The sequence below is a fragment of the Barbus barbus genome, assembly GCF_936440315.1.
Source record: "Barbus barbus genome assembly, chromosome: 29".
In the NCBI taxonomy this organism is placed as follows: Eukaryota; Metazoa; Chordata; class Actinopteri; order Cypriniformes; family Cyprinidae; genus Barbus; species Barbus barbus.
In genome coordinates this window covers 3,978,114-3,997,861 of record NC_136757.1, presented here as the reverse complement: position 1 = coordinate 3,997,861, position 19,748 = coordinate 3,978,114, and the positions used below count along the sequence as shown (strand labels likewise).

The 19,748-nt window shown below is 36.7% G+C and overlaps 1 protein-coding gene across 4 annotated transcripts; it reads left to right on the top strand.

Annotated features, from left to right (window-relative positions):
• Window positions 1–186: 186 nt before the first annotated feature.
• Window positions 187–19,668, top strand: LOC306849835 (dipeptidyl peptidase 9). 4 transcript variants are annotated; one of them, XM_079385178.1, is made up of 21 exons: window positions 187–341; window positions 3,569–3,646; window positions 3,748–3,986; window positions 5,880–5,992; window positions 6,080–6,253; window positions 6,344–6,515; window positions 7,233–7,343; window positions 7,492–7,620; window positions 9,172–9,233; window positions 9,317–9,417; window positions 11,209–11,386; window positions 11,974–12,133; window positions 12,255–12,334; window positions 12,420–12,572; window positions 13,660–13,795; window positions 13,888–14,033; window positions 14,827–14,973; window positions 16,776–16,928; window positions 17,257–17,399; window positions 17,899–18,010; window positions 18,988–19,668. In XM_079385178.1, the coding sequence occupies exons 3-21, from the start codon at window positions 3,764–3,766 to the stop codon at window positions 19,078–19,080; spliced, it is 2,586 nt and encodes an 861-aa protein (XP_079241304.1). In that variant the 5' UTR covers window positions 187–341; window positions 3,569–3,646; window positions 3,748–3,763; the 3' UTR covers window positions 19,081–19,668. The 4 variants fall into 4 exon arrangements, with proteins under 4 accessions (XP_079241304.1, XP_079241302.1, XP_079241305.1 ...); XM_079385176.1 differs by having other exon boundaries at window positions 3,569–3,659; XM_079385179.1 differs by having other exon boundaries at window positions 198–341; window positions 6,347–6,515; window positions 18,988–19,667.
• Window positions 19,669–19,748: the final 80 nt, after the last annotated feature.

The window sequence follows — 19,748 nt, the reverse complement described above, 5'->3', positions numbered from 1 at the left end:
GCTATTTTATAGGACTTTTAAATATATTAAGCTTTATATATAGGCTATTGTTATTGTATATAAATATTCTATACATTTAAGTTATATAACATAATCAAATCTGTAATGTGGTAATTTACTATAATTTGATTTAAAAGTGCCTATATTTTACATCTGGAGTGAAAGCGGAAGTAGGAGTCCGTCGGCGCTTCCGGTGTGGCTGATGATGTTCGGTTGGTTTTCCTCAGCACTCATGACTGTCGCTTTGTGCTGTTCTCATGCTTATGGACTGTGTTTTTACCTGCAAATACGTTTAAGAAATCGACAGGTCACAGATGAGAGTTTTCTTTGAGGGTCTACCTGTAAGTACGATGTCGCGCGGTCATGAATTGAAATGATAATGTTAATAACAATGCGGTTTGCTGTGAGCGGCCCGTCAACAGAGGCCGAGCAGACACGAAATCATCCGCACATACTCCTTATCATCTGTAATAATGCGACGACGAGCTGAGGAAGGCGCTTCAGTGTTTGACAATATAAAGCTCGGCTGATTAAGCTGGAGAACGCCGAGAGATAATGTGCTAGCGTGATCATATCACCTGATATTATTATTAATATCAATAATACTACTAGTGTTAGAAACCGCTCAACCTACATGAGATCTGCTATGTAGAAGACATGATTCTTAAGCAATAATAATATAAATATAACTAATGAGTGAAATGTTGCCATTGACTTCCCTTCGTCCAGGTTCAGTAACGTTAGCATCTCGGCTAACTGTTAGCACTGACAAAACACAAATAACCGGTCAAACATGTCATTCCTTCATCATCACACTCCAGTTATACAAAACACAAGATGATAACGCACACCAATCACATAAAGATCTGTTTAAAACGCGTCATTTCTCAGGAAATATGTATTAGCCGGTAGTGACGGCTGTTTGTGGAGCTGTTGAGTGTCTTTATTAAGGGCGTGCGATATTTATGGCTATTATGGCCTTTTGCTATCAAATAGAAAACATTTGTGACCCTGGACCACAAACGCAGTCTTCATAAGGGTCAGTTTTTTTTTTTTATTGAGATTTACACATTATTTGAAAGCTGAATAAATAAGCTTTCCATTGATGTATGGTTTGTTAGGATCAGACAATATTTGTCTGTAACTGTTTGAAAATCTGGAATCTGAGGGTGCAAAAAAAAAAAATGCCTTTAATGTTGTCTTAATTAAGTTCTTTGCAATGCATATTACTAATCAATACTCTTGTTCTGTCCAGACTTGACTATTTTAATGCTCTCTTGGCAGGTTTTCCAGCCAATTCTATCAAGCCTTTACAATTAATCCAGAACGTGGCATCAAGATTAATCTTTAATGAGCCAAAACGAACGCACGTCACACCTCTGTCTATCAATTTGCACTGGCTTGCATAAAACTCACTTTCACAGACTTTTAAATGAAATGTTCCCTGATCAGCTGAGTCCTTCGTCATCTTCAAGTACCGATTAAAACGCATCTTTATTTGACCCTCTAACTCTAGCGCACTCTACGCTAATTCTATACTAACTTTTATAATCTTTTTGTAATCAATCTGTTTTATTTATTATACAATTAACAAAAGCAAAAAAAGGCTTCTAACCCTAGCTTGCTCTATTCTTTTTCTATTCTGTTTTCTTTTTATTTATTATATAATAAAAATCCTTGCTATGTGTACTGCGTCAACTAAATGAGGCTTGTTATAGCACTTGCATATCATTGCTCTTTTGTTGATTTTGATTGCCTCTATTGTCCTCATTTGGATAAAATCATCTGTTTAATAGCTATATGTAAATTTATATATTTATGGTAGGAACTTTACAAAATATCTTCATGGAACATGATCTTAGCTTTATATCTTCATGATTTTTGGCATAAAAAAAAGGATAATTTTGACCCATACAATGTATTGTTGGCTATTGCTCCAAATATACCCCAGTGACTCAAGACTGGTTTTGTGGTCCAGGGTCACATTTGATGGCCAAATCAAATACCATTGTATTGAAAAATGAACTACAGCAGGGGTTCCCGGACGTTTTTTTGACTGCTGAAACCCTCAAACGTGAAATATTGTATTGTTAAAGGGGCCATAATGTATGTAGCAATTTTTCCACTTTTTGTTTTTTAAATGTAGTTTTTCTTGTCAGTTTCCACCCTCTCTTTGGCCCTTACAGTTATACAGGCTGTGTCTTTAATCTAATCTATTATCATGTGAAATGAGCAACAACACTAGCTCGCAGTTTGTGGGTCCAGTATAGTTTTTTATGGATATATCTTTCACAACCTCTTTGCACAGCTTACCACATCATCAATTGTTAAGGGAAGGTAAGCCATATTTAGACACCAGCTGTAATAATACCATCATCATCATCACCTTTTTGGAATATTAGCATCTATCCTACTTCCTCCTCCGTAACGTCACTCAGACCAACTCCACACAGAGCTGAGATTAATAACATTTCTCATGCTAATGCTTCATCTTAGTTCTGAAACCTCAGAGGCCCTCCTGCTGGAAAGCACATACTGACCGCATTGCACTCATTTCTGCAGTTTACTGCATGCAGGACTGGGTAGTAACTGGTTTTATGTATTTAAAATGGTCAATCGGATCAATTATCATCGTAATTATGATCGTTATTCATATCGTGGCAGTAAATATTTTCTCATTTGATTTTCTTAATCTTCATTTATCATTTAGGTGAATTATAAAAATGTCTACTGCATGTGTATGTTTGGAATTTTTTTTTTTTTTGGAAAGAAATTCAAGTTTGTTTACAGATAACAGTTTTTTGTTAGGGTATTGCGGTTAGCATTTCACTTTTAAAGGGTGTTTTCTCAACATTGCATATCTAATCTAATCACGCACATTTTAATTATTTGAATTATCAGGCAGTTAGTCAGGGTTTTGTCCTTCAAACACATTAAATTTCACGTATTGTAATTTCATATTTACACGTAATACAGGAATTCCCCCCAAAAACTGATTATAAATCAGTAGTTCAACAACACATTCATATGTTTGCAGTTCTATGATATCAATTCATAGTCTGACCATTTTATTTTTTTGTTGAACTGTTTTATTTTGATTTGTTTTTATTAAAAAATTATTTAATTTAATTTGACTTTAATTATTAGCTATTATCAACCTACAAACTCTGGGAAATCCTGCCGAAATGTTTAATGCACTTTGTATATTTGGTTTAATATGGTACAAGATTATCCTTTTCAAAACAGGGTGAATCAAAAATAGTCTAATTATATCATTTAAAATGTGAAATTGTTACTAATTACAATTGTTGTCTTGAAATCGCTAACAAACCACAGTTTGTAAGTAATCTACCCAATTATTTGTTTGTTTTTTGAAAATCGACTGCAAAAATAGCTTGTATTGTGCTGTGAGTTTTAATTAATATTACGATATGCGGTTAGATTATCAGGGTTTTTTTCCTGAGAAACACCCCCAACGAAGATCATTTAAAGACATTACGTTATTGTAACAGTCGAGTAAATCATGGGATAAATGCATGTTTTGACATTTTTCTTCTTTTTCCTGCAGGTTGCCAGAAGTTGTTGAGGGCTGTGTGCTGGTTAATGTATAGAGGAAAAAGGGTGAAACTTGAAGACGAAACTGAAGGTAGTTGGAAAAGGTACAGTAACGCTTTCCTGATATTTATCCATTTGTTATAAATCAAACGGCTCTCGAATGTTAGGCTGATGAATCGCTCCTGTGTTCAGTTTTGCAGCTGTCAGAATGACCGCAGTAGATGACATCTCAGACAGCACGGAGGTTGTGGAAATGGATGACATCCCTTCTCAGTTTTTTGTGGAGAAGCACTCATGGGATGGCTTGCGTGACATCATTCACGGCAGCCGGAAGTACTCTGGAATGATCATAAACAAGGCGCCCCATGACTTCCAGTTCGTTCAGAAGCATGATGAGTCTGGCCCTCACTCGCACCGGCTCTACTACCTTGGTACCATTTTCCCTTCAATATGAACTAGGGCTGCCACTAACGACTATTTTTATTTCGATTAATTTATCGACTAATTTATCGATTAATCTAAACGATTAATTTCCTGCAAAACAAAATCAACAATTTTACTTAAGAATATTTTATTAAACTATATTTTATTAAACCAAATGAAATCCAAATTTCTATGAAATTCTTTTTTTTTTAAAGCAAAAGTAAAGTGCAGCATAGAGTGCAAGAAGCAAGTGTCCAAATCACTGAAATCACAGTTCAGTATTATAGTGTAAGAAAGACAACATATCTACGTGTTCTAGTCTACTAATAATAAAATGATAATTAAAAAACACTTTTTAAAGGAGTATTTACCAGAAATATTATTTACCAGAATTTAGTTGGGAGAAAATGTAAATGTGCAGTATTTCTGGAAAAAAAGGAATACATTTTTTTTTTTTTTTTTTTTTTTTTTATATATAAGATCAATTAATTGGAGATGCTTTTGATTATTACAGTTTAATGGAACCATTAAATCCAGAAAATAATGGAAAATGTAATTCGGTAAAGATAAAACTGTAAAACTCAATTAATTAGGCTTTTTGATTAATTGAATTTAACCATTAAAACAAAAATGGGAATGAAAATGGAAAAAACTGAATTTGGAAATAAAATTTCCATTAAAATGAATTGTTTTGTGGTGATAAAAATAGATGTAAGTGAACAATAGCCTTTAAAATTACTTAATATATATATACATATATAAATAATAGCAGTGATGCAATAATAAATCAAGAAATCATATGGGTTTATTGAACAAAACTGTAAAAAATACATAAACAATAGACGACCTAACGATTGTTTTTACACATTACTGCACGATCTAATCCTTGTTTAATATTGACCAAACGCCCTTTAATTCAAATGTCCACTTAATCTTTAATATTTGGCCATTTCTTTAGGACAGAAATGCTAGCTGCTGCAATTAAATGAATATGTGGACATCTATCCGTGTAAACTCAGAGGGTTTGAGCTTTTATTTTGAAATCGCGATGTATTCTCCTGTGTTTGTGTAGATTTATAAATGATTTACTTACAAATCTGATGAAATGACGCAGTCTATGCTGTATCAAATTTTTACCCCAGCCCTAGTATTGACTTAGACATGAGGGTGTGCAGAGGGAGTATTTATGGTATCATTTCCAGTTTGTTTTTTTGTCCCACTCACGTTTCTGCATGTTGGTTGGACCACATGACTTTCTGGTCGTACCGCATGACCATACACACTACCGAGTCTGTACGATTTTTTTTAAATGTATTTAAGAGTTGTACTCGCCAAAGCTGCATTATTTGATCAAAAATACAGTAAAATAGGCATCTTCTCAATCTGAAATATTGCCATTTAAAACAACTGTTTTCAGTTTTAATTTAATATATTTTAAAAGTCTAATTTATTTCTGTGAGTTATAAATGATCTGTTACGTGATCCTTTAGATCCTTTTTTTCACTCTGATATGCTGATTTAGAAACATTGCGCTGCTTGATATTTTTGTGGAAAATGATGCATTTTATCAGGATCTTTCAATATAAAGTTCAAAAGAACCATATTTTTTTTAAATATGCATTTTGTAACATTTAAATTTTACTGTATTTTTTGTTGTTGTTTTTAAAGAAACTTACTTATCCCAAACTATTATTTGGTAGTGTATCTTACAATAATAATAATAAGATTATGGTGAACAAATTTCAAGAATTCAGTATTTTTTAGTGAGAACTTTTAACCTTTATTATAAAATCAAGTGATTTGTATGAGCCAGGTTTTTCTGTGTTTCTGTTCAAATGGTACCAAGTTTCTATCATTTGTAGGTTTCTTTAATTTCTGTCGTTTTTCTCATACTCCAATAGGAATGCCCTATGGGAGCAGAGAAAACTCATTATTATACTCTGAAATCCCAAAGAAAATACGGAAAGAAGCCCTTCTGGTGTTATCATGGAAGCAGATGTTAGATCACTTTCAGGTATTTTTTCATGTTTTTTTGTTACATGTAAAACACAGATATGAGGGATTATAACATTAATTATATTAATTTGTGTCCATCCTATAGGCGACTCCGCATCATGGCGTATATTCCCGTGAGGAGGAGCTTCTCCGTGAAAGGAAGCGTCTGGGGGTCTTCGGCATCACGTCCTACGACTATCACGCACAAAGCGGCCTTTTCCTCTTCCAAGCAAGCAACAGCCTTTTCTATTGCCGTGATGGCGGCAATAATGGCTTCATTGTGAGTCTAGCTGTTTTTTTCTGCTGCGCTCTGTTTGATAATTCTGGGAAAGCTGTGTGTCCCCATGCCTGAAAGTCATGTGATGTTTAGCAGGCTGCCCCATTGAAGCCTGTGGAAATTAAGACTCAGTGCTCAGGGATTCGCATGGACCCCAAGATCTCGCCTGGTGATCCCAGTTTCATTGCCTTCATAAATAATAACGACCTGTGGATGGCGAATATCGAAACTGGAGAGGAGCGAAGACTTACTTTCTGTCATAAAGGTTTGTTGATCTGTTAGTATACAGAATGCAGTTATAGTATATATAGTATAGTATACAGAAACAGTTATAGTGTTGACTATTAAGGATATATTCTGGGTTATTTTCAACTTAAATGTTAGTTCACCCAAAAATGAAAACTTTGTTAATATACCCACCCTCAGACAATCCCAGATATAGGTGACGTTTTTTCTTCAGTACGACTGTAAAGAAGATTTTTAGCTGAAACCGTGCTCATTGCTGGATTCATAAAATGCAAGTCAGCGGAAACCGGCACTTTGAGAGTCAAAAAAACATTTACAGACAACACAACATTAATACCCGTTACTCTTGATGATATGTTGAGGTCTTATGAAGTAAAACAATCAGACTGTGCAAGAAACTGGACATGATTTACATCATTATTATCAGCGAGGACCACGGATTCAGCTAAAAATCGCCTTTACTGTTCTACTGAAGAAAAATGTCACCTACATCTTTGATGGCCTGAGAGTCAGTTAACAGCAAACTTTCATTTTTTGCAAATGTCCCTTCAATGTCTTTGGAACTGAGTGTTAAATCAAAGTTATGGTCTGAAAATCAGCAGTGTGCAGCAGGTGCAACACAAAGACAATACGCTGAAAAATGTCCCCCTCTTTGAGCATTGATGCAGATAGAAAACACATCAGTTACAGTGAATAGACTTTTCTGAAATCTGATATTACTACTACCCTTGGACAGGATTGAATAACGTCAAGGAAGACCCGAAGTCTGCTGGTGTCGCAACCTTTGTGATCCAGGAGGAGTTTGATCGCTTCACAGGATACTGGTGGTCTCCAGCAGCTCCTGAAGGTTTGTGGGACACCTAAAGCAGTAGTTGTCAGTCTTTTTGACTTGAAGGCCCCCACTGGCATTTTTTTGTACATATGCGTTTTTATACACAAAATGCATCAGCCACCTGCTGCATAACCCTTATTATCCTGTTCTTGTTTGCTTGCAGACGCAGATGGAGGCAAAACGCTCCAGCTGCTGTATGAAGAGGTTGACGAGTCAGAAGTAGAGATTATTCATGTGCCCTCGCCAGCTTTGGAGGAGCGGAAGGCAGATGTGTACAGATATCCTCGCACCGGTAATCACAAACACACACTGTTAAAACAGCACAAACATATGCAAATGAATCACCACACTGTAATATAGATAGTGTTTCTGGACTGTTTTAGCGCAATCGTGAGTTTGCCATCTGAACTGGATGTGATGAGACTGCCTTGTGCAAAAGCCAGTAGTTCTGGCCACGCCGGTTAAACAAAACTATATACAGTGGAAGCCAGGGCTGGACTGGGGTTAAAATTTGGCCCTGGACAAATCCAGCCCTCGAGTTCCCCCGTGAATGTTTTGCTAGGTTATAGGGCCTTCAACTGGAGTAAATAAATGAATAAATAAAACAGGACAAGCAAATAATGATAAATATTACTGAATTCACGTCAAATGCAGCAAACTTAGTAATGTATTTTTGTCACACAGAAATGTACTTGATGGTAAAGCATTGATTTTGAGCTAGAATGCAGAAAGTTTATTGTTAATGCGTTCTGTCATCATTTCCTCACCCTCATGTCGTTCCAAACCTGTATGACTTCTGTGCAGCAAATATATTTTGTAGAATGTTGCCAGACCAATTTGATTTCTTCTGTATGGACAACAATTTCTTGAATTTCTCAAATTATCTTTTTATGTTCCACAAAAGAAAGAAATGTATACAGGTTTGGAATGACATGATGTTGAGTAAATGATGACAATTTTCATTTTTGGGTGAACTATGCCTTTAAGAGCTTTAATATTTTTAATCCGTAAACACCTAATTTATATAAGACACTGATATTACTGAATTAACATTTTACTTCATTTTACAGGAAATTAAGTTTCCACAATATAAACAAATAAAATTACTATGGTGCTGAATTGACAAGTACTGGCGTTTTCCAATTGACCTCGTCATGCAGTGTATACATTGTTGCTAGCATCACTACAGAACCTTTACTGTTCTCGTATCACATGACCGTATAAAACAATTCTGTGTCATATCTGAATGGATCAGAGACTTGTGCTGTTTATCACCTTACATTGTGACAGATGCGCAGCTTACCTTCATCAGCGCTGTGTGGGTAACTGATCCCGCTCTGCTTTTGCACGGCCACTTCACACTTTTGGAGTATTTACTTTTTTGCAGTTTCCCATGTGCTCTAATTTAAAAACACCACCTAATGCGGGGGAGGTGTCCCTCGCGTTGGTGATCGGCCCACCAGGAATGTCCCGGTGCTCCCAATGGCCAGTACATCCCTGGTGGAACCTGTGTATTGTTTTGTGAACAAATGTCTCATGGATGGCTAATAAGTTATTAGGTTGAATCAATCTAACTGAATCAAACAAAGAGGCTGTTGACCTCCTCATAATGTCCATCTCCCCTCAACGTCCTCAGTAGTACTTAGGCATTAGCAGAATCATTAAGTGTAACTGAAGCCAGAAATTATGGTATAAATACATGTGGAAACACAATTCATAAGTGTATTCTTAAGATTACAGCATAATTACATTACATTCTTTGCATAATTTTGTATATTAGCAATATTTTGTCAATGTAGTTGTGCTAATTGTTATGCTAATAATCCCCTCTCGATGCTTGTAGGAAGTAAGAACCCTCAAATTAGCCTGAAACTTGCAGAGATTCGGACCGACCAACACGGCAAGGTAGGTGCCTGTGCCCGGGCTCACTTTTTCTTTCATTTATGCCTAGTTGAAAGGCTTTATAATGATCTCTTATCTTGTTATAGATTATTAGCACACAAAACAAAGAGCTTGTTCTCCCATTCACCACTCTCTTTCCTGGGGTTGAGTACATTGCAAGAGCTGGATGGACAAAAGATGGTAAATTGTAAGTCACAAGTACTTGCTTTTAAGAAATTCACTCTCAGGTCTTTCCTGTGTTATCTTTCTGTGTTCATATAAAAGGAATACTGTGCAACAGAAAAAAAAGAGTTCTGTTTCCATACAACATGAGTGTTCGGTGATCAGGAGCTGCCAAGCTCCTCAAAAAATAAATAAAATCCATATTATAGCCTTAGCTTAAAGGGGACATCAGATGCCCATTTTCCACAAGTTGGTATGATTCTTTAGGGTCTTCATGAAAAGTCTATAACATACTTTGGTTAAAATTTCTCAATGGTAGTGTAAAACAACACCCTTGCTCACAGCGAGCCGTTTCGGTGCATGTCCCTTTAAATGCTAATGAGCTCTGCTCACCCCGCCCCTTTCTTCCGTGTTGTGATGAGCCATTCTCTGAGAGACTGTTAAAATGCCCCTATAATGGGTAATGAAAGGTTCATATTTTGGTTTTGGGAGTCCCCAACAACAGGTTGACATGCATGCAGGGTCAAAAAGCACTTTCGCTGTTTTATAATATGCATTTATTTTTACTTTATTTGCTCAACGACTCCCAAACGGTTCACTCAACGATTAATTTTTCCAAACCCCTTCTTTTCGCGACGCTAATCTGCTGTTAAAATTTGGTCCGATTGTTCTCATTTTCATGTCAAAAAAACATTATAGGGGCACTTTAGCCGTATTCATCGTGAAACTTGCTAACTAGCACGTTATTAGGAAAGGCGATTTGCAAAGATTCATAAAAGAACCTTATATTCACTTCTTCTGTAGGTGAAGCTGGATCACTAATGATTCACACGAACATAGACGCATTTAGGTAGATCAGGGGCACATTCCCGTCAAAAACAAAAGTAACGTTAATCATCTGCGTCTTCTGTGGCTCTGATGTCAGGAGTAAAAGACGACTGCTATGTTCATTATTACATCCTACAACAAAACACCTCAATCGCTTAAGAGACATTCTTGTCTACATCTGCTCCGGCGGTGAAACAATGGCGGACTGTTTACAGCTCACTCAGGGCAGGTCTGTGATAAAACGCCAGTGTCAATTAACAATCGTGGGAGGAGCCTGGGCCTGTGTGACATCACACTGCCAAGAATCTGTGAACATCTTGATCTGAGAAAGCACTTATTTTTGGGGATTTAAAAAAAAAAAAGCACTGGGTGGATTTTTATCATTGTAGGGTGGTTGTGTACACACATTTATTATTATTATTATTTAGTATCATTTATGTTCAAACACTGTGTAAAAGTGAAACAAAAATGACTGTGACGCATTTTATTAGATTGTAATGTTTTTTATGTAAACAGACAATGGTTTTATTCAGGGGTGTTTAACTGATTTATTTAAAAATGTATCACCTGAATGTATTTTTGAATTTTTGTCTAGTGTAGATTTGAAACGTCTTGTATAACTTTTTGTTAATTGTATACCTTGTGTAATTTATTCTGAGATCGCCATGAAAATAGCCTTGATGCTGGCATGGCGTTAAAAAGTGCTAAACCATGTAAATGCGCGCATTTATATATGTATATAATATATAAGTTTAAAATCATATTTTATTTCAGCTAGTTGCAAAGGCAAAAATTCTCTTTTTAACTGATGTACTAAAATAACTAAAACTGAAATTAAAATTAATAAAAGCTTTGTAATCTTATTTAAAAATAAAAAATGGCAAGACAACAAAATTACTAAAACTTTAAATGAAAAAGGAGAATATAAAAATCTAAATAAATTGAAAATGTATCTTAATGTTCCATGCTCAAATTTGTCTCTTCCCAGTGCTTGGGCGGTGTTGCTAGACCGCAGTCAACAGAAGCTGCAGTTAGTGCTGTTACCGCCTGCGCTCTTCATACCTGTGAGCGTGGATGATCCGCAGTGGGAGGAGCATGTGGAAGCCATGCCTGAGGGAGTCCAGCCCTTCATCATCTACGAGGAGGTCACCGACATATGGATCAATGTGAGTGCGACGACAACAGAGCAAAGTTAATAACGGTCACTGACCAAAGCAAAAAGATGATCCGCAGAGCTACCAGCAGATTTCGCACACGTATGAAAGATATTAAAACCATACCGCTAATAGAGACGGGAAAGAATGTCTTCAATTATACTTCATGTTTTATGATATCTTTAGTTGTTACATTACCTTTTAAATTTTGAAATAAATCAATACTTTTATTCTGGAGCGAAACGAGCGCGTCACCATCTTAAGAATATTGTCTTTGAACTTCTGTTTGTGCGGTAGCTCTGTGTGTTTCTATGGCATCGCTGTCTAAGAGTAATTTAGCCGATACAGTGGATTTATGTATCGTAGAGTTAATGAAAGTTATCGTGAGCATTGTAATGTTTAAAGCACGTCTTAACTAATGTCATTAAACCAGTAAGATTTTAAAACGAGCGGTTCATTCATAAATTTGTGATATCACTGTGGAAATACAACCAGAAGACAACAAACGCAACACTAAAAAGGGGCGGGGCTACATAAGATCAATATGTTTTGGGACATTTTGACTCTTTTAAATGTATTTCTTGTCTTATTCCCAACAGGTCCATGATATCTTCTATCCCTTCATTCAAACAACTAATGACAAGATCTCCTTCCTGTGGGTGAACGAATCACAAACGGGCTTCTGCCATTTGTACAGAATAACCAGTCTCTTTCAGCCGGGCTGCCAGCAGTGGTCCAGAGAATACAGTCCAGCAGAAGGTCAGACGCTTGAGCTCGAACAGATTGAGCCAAAACACATTCATAACAACTTCATATGACAAAATGTTTTAATGTTTTTAAACATGGAGCCTTGTAATATTAATGACTATGTTTTATTTAGATGACTTCAAATGCCAGATAGAGGAGGAGGTGGCTTTAACGAATGGAGAGTGGGAAGTCTTGGCCAGACACGGCTCAAAGGTTTTATTCGATAAAATGAAAATACAAATGTCTCTCATAAATTCCCATATGGTTGGTAACACTTTGCTTTCATCTTCTTTTGCAGATCTGGGTCAATGAAGAAACCAAACTGGTGTATTTCCAGGGCACAAAAGATACTCCACTCGAGCACCATCTGTATGTTGTGAGCTACGAATCTCCTGGAGAAATTGTCAGACTTACTAAGCCGGGTTTCTCTCATAGCTGCTCTGTTAGCCAGGTGTGTGTGTGTGTGTGTGTGTGAGAGCAAGATAGAGAGAGAGAGAGACTGTTAAGGCCTGTTCACACTAAATCAATGAATAATTTTAGTCTGATGCTAATTTTTGGCTGGCCCAGAATCCCCTGGTAATATAACATTAAAAAAAATAATTAAAATAATTTAGTTTTTTTTCTGAATTGCATAAACATAGACACTTTAAATAATTAATTTATTAATAACGCTATTATTGATTAATAATAAATGTGGTTATTGAAAGACATACAAATGAGGACAATGGAAGCAATCAAAATCAACAAACATTTAGTTCTGTGTAAGTCGCTTTGGATAAAAGCGTCTGCTAAATAACTAAATGTAAATGTTACAGTCCTACAGTGGGCTGTGCCTTTGTGGCATTTATACTAACAATCAAAAGTTTGGAGTAATTTTTATTTTTGTAACAATTCTCTTGTGCTGATCAAGGCTGCATTTAGTTGATTTTGAAATATTACTATTTAAATTGTAATTAAATTGCATTATTTCAAAATGTAACTTCCTGTGCTAAAGTTACATTTTCAGCAGCCATCACTGTCATTTGCGATCAATTTAATGGATTTATTAATTTTTTTAGCCGAAACTTTATGGTACAACACACCCCCCACACACACACACACAAAATTATTAAACAGCAAAAACTGTTTCAACATTAATAATACAAAGATATTATTCTCAAGCATGAAATCAGCATATTAGATTGATTTCTGAAGGATTCAGCTTTGCCATTACAGGAATAAATATGTTACAGTATTACTGTTTTCTACTGTGTTTTTCATCAAATTAATGCAGCCTTGGTGAGCATAAAAGACTTCCTTCAAAAGCATTAAAAGTCCTAATTATTCCAAATGTTTGACAAGTAGTGTATACTCCAAGAACTGTGTGAACAAATGCAGGAGCTTTCAGTTTAATGTTCAAGGGCGAAATGTCTGAATAAACTTTACTTTATTACGACATCTCGCAAACCAAGTGGTGTTTCATGACAGGCCTTGGCAGTCGTCACTCTTTGCTGTCAGCATTGATATGATTTGAATCTGTTTCTCCTGTTTCATTGCAGAACTTTGACATGTTCATTAGCCACTACAGTAACGTGAGCACGCCTCCGTGTGTTCACGTCTACAAACTGATGGGTTCTGACAGTGACCCGCTCCACAAAGAGCCGGAGTTCTGGGCGAGCATGATGGAGGCTACAGGTGCGAGCAGGGCCGTGAGCTCAGGGTGATGTTACACAGCAATGGGAAACAACAGATGCTCTGCTAATAACATGTTTGCTTGTGCTGTGCAGGTTGCCCGGCTGATTATGTCCCTCCTGAGATATTCAGCTTCCCTGCCAGTTCCGGTTTCCATCTCTATGGAATGCTGTACAAACCTCACAACCTGAAGCCAGGCAAAAAACATCCCACAATCCTGTTTGTGTACGGCGGCCCACAGGTGGGTTTGGCTGAAAAGTGTCCCTGTAGATTTCTGAAAAATGCCCATTATATGTGACCCTGGACCACAAAAGCAGTCATAAGGGTCCATTTTTAGAAATTGTGTAGTATTATATATACTGAAAGCTGAATAAATAAGCTTTCCATCTGTGTATGGTTTGTTATGATAACAGGACAATATTTGTCTGAGATACAACTATTTGAAAATCTGGAATCTGAGGGTGCAAAAAAATCTAAATACTGAGAAAATCACGTTTAAAAGTTGTCCAAATTAAGTTCTTAGCAATGCATATTACTAATCAAAAATGAGGTTTTGATATATTTACAGTATATTTACTAAATATCTTCATGGAACATGATCTTTACTTAATATCCTAATGATTTTTGGCATAACAGAAAAATCGATCCCAAATTTTGACCCATACAATGTATTTTTAGCTATTGCTACAAATATACCCCAGCGACTCAAGACTGGTTTTGTGCTCCAAGGTAATAGTTTCACCTAAAATTAAAGTTCTTGTTATTAAGGCCTGTTCACACCAAATCAGAGGTGACAAAATGGCATTAAAACACAAAAATTGCTGCTTTTTTTATCTTTTTTTACAAAAATGGCTGAAGAAATTTTGGGCTGGCAAAGAATCCCTTGGAAATATAACATGAAGAAATTCATTAACTACACACCCAGAATTTATCATTTCATTTGATTGCATCATTGGCTTGTATCTTACTGGTTGCATGGGTTTTTTTCCCCACGTTTGTACTTTTAACATGTTTTGATTTTTCTTGTTTTTTAGGTGCAGTTAGTGAATAACTCTTACAAGGGTGTGAAGTATCTACGTCTGAACACGTTGGCGTCTCTGGGTTATGCTGTGGTGGTCATTGATGGAAGAGGGTCATGCCAAAGAGGCCTCAAGTTTGAGGGGGCCCTTAAAAACAAAATGGTAACTAGAACTTAACCGTCTAGTTTTATGTAACCAGACATTTGACAAGTCTGGTCAACATTGCAACAAATCTTAGCAAACCAAATAGAACACATATAGACAGTAAGAGACCGTTTGACTGGCATATTTGAGAATAAACTGGGATTGGTTTTTGCACGTCTTTACACAGCTGAGTTGAGGCTGCTCTGTGCGCCTGCTCAAAATGAAGTGTAAAGACCCACCCGCTCTGACCCACCTCAGCCCTAGTATCATAGTTGTAATTCTGCAATTCTTCCACCTCTCACCAACATTAAAGACTCACCTAAATGCCACTTCAGAAGCACGTCTGTGCCACATTTGCTGTAGAAATCACACAGATTGGAACAGGATCAGCGTGCATCACATGGCCCATGATCTGTTGAGTTATGAGCGCTGTGTGAACCTAACATTGTAAACAGTCTCACATTTAACACATTATATCACCTGTTTTTCCAGTGTGATTCGAAAACAGGTTGCATAAATGCTTTATATAGACGCAAATATGATCATGCTGCAATTTAAGTTGTCTGAATGATCGGTGGTGAAATGTTAAGGTGTTAAAATGATTCTTGAGTGACGGCTCTGACACTGGCACATGATCCCACATGTAAATCTCAGTCAGAGACTGAATTAGACGCCTCCAGTTCTGTCCAACTCATATTCGTATCACTGCTTATTGAAGGTCACTTAAGTGTGATATAAAGTCAGTTTGTGTAATTACATTGGCACATGACTACTGCTTAATTTGATGACATTTGACAAATTATGTAAATGATTATTAAAGGAACTTTTTATTGTTTGTCTTGAACCAGTAAGGTAGTGGCTAGTTCGTTTTGGATGAACACTAGGTGGTCGCTTGCTGAATTTAACATACAATTTTCATGCCGTTTTTCAAAAGTTTGGGGGCAGTGTGACTTTCTTTTTAGAGAAATTAATACTTTTATCCAAGTATGCTGTAAATTGAGCAAAAGTGGTAGTATGCGCATTTAGAAGGTTACAAAAGAATTCTATTTTAAATAAATACTGTTCTTTTTTAACTTCAAATTTAGCAACAAATCCTAAAAATTTAATTAAATCCTAAACATAATGTCAGCACATTAGACTGATTTCTGAAGGATAATGTGACGCGGAAAATTCAGCTTTGCCATCACAGGAATCAATAAAAAAATGTAAATATATTTTTACAGCAGTGTAAGTAGGTTTTGATATTGGTATTTTTAAATGAAGCATTCAGACTGCCTTGAGTATTTCACATGGTTGAAGTTTAAGATCATTGAATGCAGCATGCCAGGCTTAAATGTGACCCTGGACCACAAAACCGGTCTTAAGTAGTATATTTGTAGCAATAGCCAAAAATACATTGTATGAGTCAAAATCATCGATTTTTCTTTCATGCCAAAAATCATTAGGATATTAAGTAAAGATCATGTTCCATGAAGATATTTTGTAAATTTCCTACCGTAAATATATAAAAACTTAATTTTTAATTAGTAATATGCATTGCTAAGAACTTAATTTGGACAATTTTAAATGGGTTTTCTCAATATTTAGATTTTTTTGCACCCTCAGATTCCAGATTTTCAAATAGTTGTATCTCATCCAAATATTGTCCGATCCTAACAAACCATACATCAATGGAACGCTTTCATATGATGTGTAAATCTCAGTTTTTAAAAAAAATGAACACTTATTACTGGTTATGTAGTCCAGGGTCATAAATAAGGTTTTAAACCCAGTATGGTACTCTTCTGTTTATATTGCTATTGTTTCCTCCGCAACCTCAGGGGCAGGTGGAGATTGAAGATCAGGTGGAGGGACTTCAGTATGTAGCAGAGAAGTACAAGTTCATAGACATGAGTCGAGTTGCCATCCATGGTTGGTCTTACGGTGGATTCCTGTCTCTCATGGGCCTCATTCACAGGCCAAACATCTTCAAGGTAAGATTTACAGCTGCCCCAGTGTCATCGTCTTAAAAATTCTTGTCAGTTTTTGTAAACTATCCCTCAACCCAGCCCATGCATGTTGATAAAACCTACTTTAACCAGCAGGTGGCGTCTTAAATGCACCTCACCAGAGATCTTTGTTGATTTGCTAAAACAGTCAATCAAACAAAATTTGTTATGCTTTTGGAATTACCAAAATAGAAGTGACAGCTGTATTTTGCATATAAGCGACAAACTTTTTTTTGAAACTTCAATTCTAAAATCAGTAGCTGTAGTTTTCTTCTCATCATGTGTTAAGCAAGTTAGCCATTCTGTGCTCCAGGTGGCCATAGCAGGAGCTCCTGTGACGGTGTGGATGGCATACGATACCGGCTACACCGAACGCTACATGGACGTGCCTGAAAATAACCAGCAGGGATATGAGGCGGGCTCCGTCGCCCTGCACGTCGACAAACTTCCCAACGAGTGAGTTACTGCGCCTTACTGCCTGATGATCATATTTGATACTCAAAATTGAACATGAGTTTTCTAAAGAATGTATGGATGCCAAGTAAACCCAAGTTGCTTCAGTCCAGTAAGTGTTCATCTTGAAATGTTCCTAACAATATAAAAGTTCTTCTTACATTTGCTTTATAAAAAGATTATACTACTAAAAAGACTTGGGAAGCACAACCTGATGGACGTTTTTAGAATTATACTTAAAGGCCTTCTACTTGCTTGAAAAGTAAAAATTCTCAATCAGATGACAGAAGGCATGTCGTAGATTGTGTGCAACAGGTTTTTCAGACAATTGACAATTTGGTGGCCTTAGAAATGTTCAATGTATTAAATATGATAGAATAGGCTGTATATTACGCTCTTAAGTTCAGAACCGAATAGATAACTCCTTCCAGAGTGCATTGTCAGAGCATTATTACTAGTATTTTCTCTGTGATAACTAGTTTTTTTGCTTTTTTTCTCCAAGGCCAAACCGATTACTTATTTTACATGGGTTCCTTGATGAAAACGTGCACTTTTTCCACACCAACTTCCTGGTGTCTCAACTCATCCGTGCAGGAAAGCCATATCAGCTACAGGTTTGAAAACTAAGAATGAAAAATATAAGCTTGTAACATTCGTAGTTTTGGTAACACTTTCCTTAAAGCTTTCATGTATAATGAATTAATTATCCCTTGAAATGCACCTTATCTCATAAAGAATTGTAAACACCGTTAATACATTATGTAAGGGTTATTCCATGGTCTGTCTGAATACTGGATTCTGATTGGCTGGCAGGTATGCAGTATAACCGTTTAATGCACAGGTAGTTCCAAGTCAGTTTAATCACCGTTCTATATTAATGCTGCTTTAATTGATGCACACTAACCAACACGCATCACTCGCTCGCACACACACACACACGGAGAGAGAGAGAGAGTTTGTGCTGCACACACACACAAACTTCCTACGGTTCCCCACGATTTTTATTAATAAAATAAAAGATAGATACTAGATCTCTACATTAAATTCCCCAGCAAGGAATATTCGCGTCGGGCGGTTCTTTGCCTCCACGTCGTGCATTAAAATCCTTTAATGCACGGCTAGCTGTTGATTATCCTGATCTAGTATCTTTTATTTTATTCATAAAAATTTGCGGGGAAGCATTGGAAGTTTACGTGTGCATTGGAACTCTCTCTCTCTCTCTCTCTCTCTCTCTCCGTGTGTGTGTGCGAGCGAGTGATGCGTGTTGGTTAGTGTGCATCAATTAAAGCAGCATTAATATAGAACGGTGATTAAACTGACTTGGAACTACCTGTGCATTAAACGGTTATACTGCATACCTGCCAGCCAATCAGAATCCAGTATTCAGACAGGCCATGGAATAAAACGTATCAATTCATTGTTACACTATGCATTATAAATTTGGTTGTGATTATTTACAAGATATTACAACACACATTATGAATAATTATAATGCATACCCTTTATAATGCATTATACATAAAGGCTTCAAGTAAAAATGTTACCATATTTTTTCCCCCTCAACCACATGATTCATTTGTGTTCTCTGTAGCTCTACCCCAATGAGAGGCACAGCATCCGCTGTCCCGAGTCCGGAGAGCACTACGAGATCATGCTACTGTACTTCCTCCAGCAGCACCTCTGATGAGCGCCTTCTCCAATCCCAGCCCCCTCCTCTTCCTTCAGCAGCAAAGACAGAATACGGCCCTCACCGGTTCCCCAACCCGCCTTTGCTTTCTCGCACTCTTTCTGGAAGGAGTGTCTTCGCAGCCAGAAACTGACTCGTCCCCAAACTTCATGTAATTTTGCGCATGTCGGCACACTTTTAACAGAAAGGACACATCCAAGAACGGAGAAGAACCCAGTAGCTCATTAACCTCATTAAACAAATTTTGGATTATGTGCCACATCTAGGTAATGTTTCCTTTCCGGCTCCCTTTGAAACACTGATTATGTTGCCAAATGTGTCTTTTTTTTCTAAATTTGTAGTTAGTGGCTTATCAGAATACAGACTGGATTTCTACATGTACGTACAGAAATGCTCTTACCCGCCCCCTCTGCTCATTTAACTTAAGCTTTTTCAGTTCTATGAATGCAGTCGTGTTTCGGTCCAACATGAATTCCAGCGTCACTGTTAGCCGCAGTCCTGTGGCTCTCGCGTAAGGACACCTCACACTACTACCTGCAGTTCATATTTTAAGTGTGTATTATTAAAGGAACATATTTTTTATGAAGTTGTGGTCGTTTGTCTTTCATGTATGCTGTTTTAGTCAAAGTAGCATGAAGTAAGCCATCTGATTTACTTCTGTAATA